The 5,308-nt window shown below is 45.7% G+C and overlaps 1 protein-coding gene across 1 annotated transcript; it reads right to left on the bottom strand.

Annotated features, from left to right (window-relative positions):
• Positions 1–3,383: 3,383 nt before the first annotated feature.
• Positions 3,384–4,651, bottom strand: LOC121784582 (protein JINGUBANG-like). Its single transcript, XM_042182751.1, has one exon. The coding sequence runs from the start codon at positions 4,641–4,643 to the stop codon at positions 3,384–3,386; it is 1,260 nt and encodes a 419-aa protein (XP_042038685.1). The 5' UTR covers positions 4,644–4,651.
• Positions 4,652–5,308: the final 657 nt, after the last annotated feature.

The following is a 5,308-nucleotide window of genomic DNA, read 5'->3' as shown; positions in this document are numbered from 1 at the left end:
GTTGTACGGGGACCGAGCTTTTACCACAAAGAACTCGATCATCGTACTGGAGCTTGTAGGCGCTTTTCCCACCGTGATCGGAAGGCTGATAATACCTTCAGGGCGGGTGTCCTCCTGGGCGAAACTTTTCAGAGGAAGTGGAGCCGGACTGAGCCGAGCTGGATCCACTTCTAGTTTATCGAAACATTCTTTAAAAAGAATGCTGACTGACGCTCCGGTATCCACAAACACTCTGTGGATCAGTTTGTTTGCCACTCCGGCTTGGATGACAATAGCGTCTTGATGAGGAGAGATGGCCGGGACGGGATCTGCATCTGAAAATGTAATCACTTCGTCCTGCTTCAGCCTTTTATGCGTTGGCTCCTCTCGATTGAAGCCTCTGCGCTCTGACTTCAGGGACGATTTAGTCTTCCCGGCAGGGAGAGCATCAATAGTCAGGATTACTCCATCATATTGCAGCTCGTCATCGTCTTCGGGGTCCTGTTGCTTTTTCGGATCCTGAGGAGCGCAGTTCGCACCTCTCTGCTTTTTGTTCTTTTTCGGCTGCTTGCTTTGGTATTTTTTTAACGTCCCTGCTTTCACAAGAGCATCAATACCTGCAGCCAAATGTCGGCACTCCTCGGTATCGTGACCGTGGTCTTGATGGAAGGAGCAATATTGATCCTGAGGTCGACGCGCGGCCGATTTCGTCATCCGCTTTGGTTTTTCGAACATATCGGAATGCAGTTCGAAAATTTCCGCTCTCGACTTGTTCAATGGTACGAACTGAGCGGGCGGCTTCTCAGGATTGAGACGTGGCCCCAATCGGTCTTGCACCGGAGCCCTTTGAATCCTTTCAAAAGGAGTTCGGCGAGGATGTCCCTGATCGCCAAAAGGAGTTCGGCGAGGATGTCCCTGATCGCTATGATCGGGCTTCCTCCTGTCTCCTCGGGATGAGCTGTCTAAAGACCGTTTGCGACGGTCTGCCTCATCGGCACGGGAGAACTGGTCCGCAATGTCCCACATCTCTTGAGCTGTTTGCGGACTGCATTCCACGAGCTTTCTGTAGAGAGCTCCGGGCAGGATTCCATTTTGGAATGCCGAAATGACAAGTAGATCATTGAGATCATCTACTTGTAGGCATTCCTTGTGGAATCTCGTCATAAAGTCGCTGATCTTTTCGTCGCGACCTTGACGTATAGAAAGCAGCTGAGCCGAAGTGATTCGGGCTTCCGCTTTCTGAAAGAACCTCCTGTGGAAAGCATCCATTAGATCTCGGTAAGATCTAATGCTGCCTTGGGGGAGGCTATCGAACCACCTTCTTGCGTTCCCGATAAGCAGCTCGGGAAACAGCTTGCACATATGGACCTCATTGAGACCCTGGTTCGCCATGTTATACTGATAGCGTCCCAGGAAGTCATGAGGATTCACTAACCCGTCATAAGTCATCGACGGAGTTCGGTAGTTCTGTGGCAAGGGAGTTCGGGTGATATCGTCCGAGAACGGAGTCTTCAATGCTCCGTACATGGCGAACCCGACATCTCTTCGGTATGGAGGAGATGGAGTTCTCCTGTGATTCCGGTACCGAGGAGGAACAGGAACATGTCGGGGTTGAGGATTCTTCTTCCTGGAAGACACGGCACTACTGCGGTAGTGACTTTCATGTCTGGATGAGGAGGGAGAATCCACCGTTTTCGTCTCCGGCTTTTGGCCCTTTTGCAGGAAAATTAAGAACTCTTCCTGCTTCTCGGCCAAAAACAACTTGACAGCCTCGTTCAAATCGGGCTGCTGGGAAGACTCGGTGCGATGAGTCTTTGAGCGGCTTGTTCCTTCTCCGTGAGAACTGGAAGTAGATTTCTCCCGAGGCTGTTTTCCAGACCTGTGGGCTGGACTGGCTTCCTCATGGTTATCACGAACGGTATTATGGGTGTTACGTGATCTGGTATGCATTTTTTTTTTTTTTTTTGGGTGGAAAAAGGGTCAAAAATTCGCTTTATCACAAATTTGGTTCTCTGTTTCCCACAGACGGCGCCAGTGATGGTTGGGCGAATTTTTGATGGTAGTAAATGCAGGTAATGAATATAGATCACGACACAAGGAATTACGTGGTTCGATTTACTGAGGTAAATCTACGTCCACGGGAAGAAAGGAGGGCAAGATTGTATTGTTTGATCTGGTTTACAGCTTACAAATACAGACTTGCTATATGATCTTTGATGTCTAGAGAGCTTTTTCTTCTCTGTCTATCTGATCTAAGTTCTATTTATACATTGAACTAAGATCGTGGCTTGCATCACCACTAACTAGGTCGTGGCTTACATCATCACTAATTAGGTCGTGGCTTACATCATCACTAATTAGGTCGTGGCTTACATCATCACTAAATAGATCGTGTAGTGGAGGTCGTGGAGGTTCTGCATGAGTCCACTATCTCCCAGTTCGGTTGAATACTGAGACCGAACTGCTAAACTATTGCCGAGCAGCTTTTGCCGATCTGAGAGTAGAGCTTGATTGGTCGGCTTTTACCGAGCTGTAGGCTGGGGCCGAACTCTTTGGTAATGCCGAACTGATACTCTTCCTTGGGCTTTGGGCTGATGGGCCGTCACTGCTATTGGGCTTGTTTAGTACGTACCCCATCACTACCCAATCCCGACCCGTATAGTTATACGGGTAACCCGATACTCGCATCGGGTATCCCAAACCCGCAGGCATAATTTGAATTGTGTATTCAATGGTATTATGCTTTTAGTTTTCGCTTATCATCAATGCTAGTCATCTAATACAATAATTTTATGTATATGTTTGTAATTCTAGAATGAATTTTGGGATTGTTGCTAGTTGCTACACTATGATTTTAGATTTATATATTTTTTTTTACTTTGTTGTATTTGCATAATTTTCAACTATTAACTATACACAAATATGATGATTTCTCATCTCTTAAATATAATATGACTACGTATGAAATATAATGCAAATTCAAATTTCAAATAAGCAAATATGATAGAAACATCAAGCATGTCTAAAGTTAAATCACCATTCAAAAATTTAATATAAAATAATTATATATAAATTTGAAACTAATTAACTAAAATAAAATATTTTAAAACCCTAACCTTAAAAATAACGAGTATTATCCGGTTTAACGGGTGTACCCGCGTGGGTAGCGGGTATACCCATACCAACAAAAATTTAAAACAAACTACCTGATCCCGCCCCGTTTCCCATTGTCGTCGAGTAGTAGGTACCCGATACCGGGCCGGTAGCGGGTCGCATTGAGGGTTTCCCGATACCAGCTACCCGTTTCGACACCCCTACTCACAATTAGACTATTTTGAAAATTATAACACAATTTTTAATAAAGAATCTTGTTAAAAAAAAGTAAAAAAAAAACAAAAAAAAACTCAATCACTATAGTGATCTGAAATTACAACTTTCCAAACCCTAATTTCCCCATCGATGCTTCCACTAATAACTGAAAACCCTTGACCATCCAATCCTTCATCTTCAACAACAACTACTGATTTCACTGGCTTACAATGGCCTTCCATCTCCGCCACACAGCAACCTCTGTATCCAAATCCCTTCCCATATTTCCAGATTCTCACTCTCCCATCCGAAGATCCACTGATCACTAAATCACCCACACAAACCAAGCTCAAAACCGCCCCTTTATGCCCTTTCAAGCAACACGCAACGAAGAAATCCATGTCTTCCCCATCACCACCACCATCTCTCCTCTCCCAAACCAGAATCACTCCGTCTCCGCCTCCGGAGACCAACCCCGCCCCGTCCGGCCTCACCGCCAGCGCGTTCACGCTCGACTTGTGCTTCGACAGCATCGCGCTCAATCTCCGCTTCCTCCCGTCGCTGGTGGCTCTCCACACCTTGATCTGCCCGTCGGCAGAGCCTGTGTAGACGGTTCCGCCGGCGACGGCGACGGCGTTCACGGCGTCGGAATGCGCCAAGTTGACGGAGTCGATGCACTGTATATCTGAGGTGGTTTTCCACGTTTTGAAGCTCTTATCCCAGGAGATCGAGTAGATCTCGCCGCAATCGGCATCGACGGCTAGACCGGAGACGGCGTCGGCGTGCTGGATCCTCAGGCGCCGCTTGTTGCGGCGGACTTTGACGTAGTTTTTCGCGGATAGGCAGTTGTGAAACCGGTCCTTCAGCGTCGGAAGCGTTGTAATCAGGCGGTGTTTCGATTTGGGGGAAATCGATGGCGTCCAAACCCTAATTTTGCAATCCTGGTGCGCGGTGAAGATTCTTCCGTTGGTGAAGGCGATTGACTTCGCCCAGCCCGAGCCCGAGCCGAACGTCTCGACGAGCGCGAGATTGGCTGGATCGAAGACGTTGATCCCCTTGATCGTCGCGGCGTAGAGGAGGCCGTCGTGCACCGCGAGGCAGCTGATGTGCGCCGCCGCCGCATTGGTACTCGAAATGCAGAAGTGCGAGGCCGACGGTTTCGCGGTGGTTTGGTAGGTGTAGTATGTGCGTGCGGAGGAGCTGGATCTGATGCTGCTGAAGCTCGAATCCGCACACAGTGAGGGTGCACTGCGCGTTGTGGTTGAGGAAGACGATAGAGACAGCGACGAATCCGAGTATATCAGTGAAGGTGAGATGTAATTATCAATTGCTAGCCATGACTGCACGTCCGCCATTGTTGATGTGTGAGTAGAAAAGGGAGAGAAAATTTACACACATAAAAACACACAGTGGAGTGATGAGAAATGAGTTGCATTTTGAGTCTATTAATAGAACATTTTGGGGAAGGAGAAGTTGACACTTAGTGTTAATTGGTTGGCTTAGCATTTGTTAATGGGGTTAATTTTTTAATTAGAAGCTAATTAAACTAAGGTGATCAAATGGAAAATGGCACTTACTTTTTTCTACACACTTATTAAAATGGTTTAAGTTGATGTGGTGGTTTGATCAAATCTTTTTCTTTAAGCCTACACCCTTGAGAAAAATGTGTGGCCACAATAGAAAATTGACCAATGATAAAAGAAAATTAAACTGACGTAATATACAAGTCAATTTTGTTAATCAAGTGAATTATGTTGGCAATTGAAACATAAAAATAAATATAATAATATCTCACATCGGTGTACACAAAGAGCTTAATCCACTATATAAGTCACATGAGCATCTCCTCTTATCACCAATTGGTTTTAAGATGAAACCCATGCATTTATATCAAATTACATAGACTATATAACACTATTCGTTGAGTGATCACCGATACGAAGCTTTTTCTTTGTTGTCATGCAAATAAGCATTGAAAGATACTCCATATACTTAGATTATCATTCGAAATTTCAATTAA

The sequence above is a fragment of the Salvia splendens genome, chromosome 21 (assembly GCF_004379255.2).
Source record: "Salvia splendens isolate huo1 chromosome 21, SspV2, whole genome shotgun sequence".
Taxonomy (NCBI): Eukaryota; Viridiplantae; Streptophyta; class Magnoliopsida; order Lamiales; family Lamiaceae; genus Salvia; species Salvia splendens.
This window is presented reverse-complemented; position numbering and strand designations above follow the sequence as displayed.

Coding starts and splice junctions, on each gene's coding strand:
- LOC121784582 (XM_042182751.1), bottom strand. CDS start 4,643: ATGGCGGACGTGCAGTCATGGCTAGCAATTGATAATTACATCTCACCT.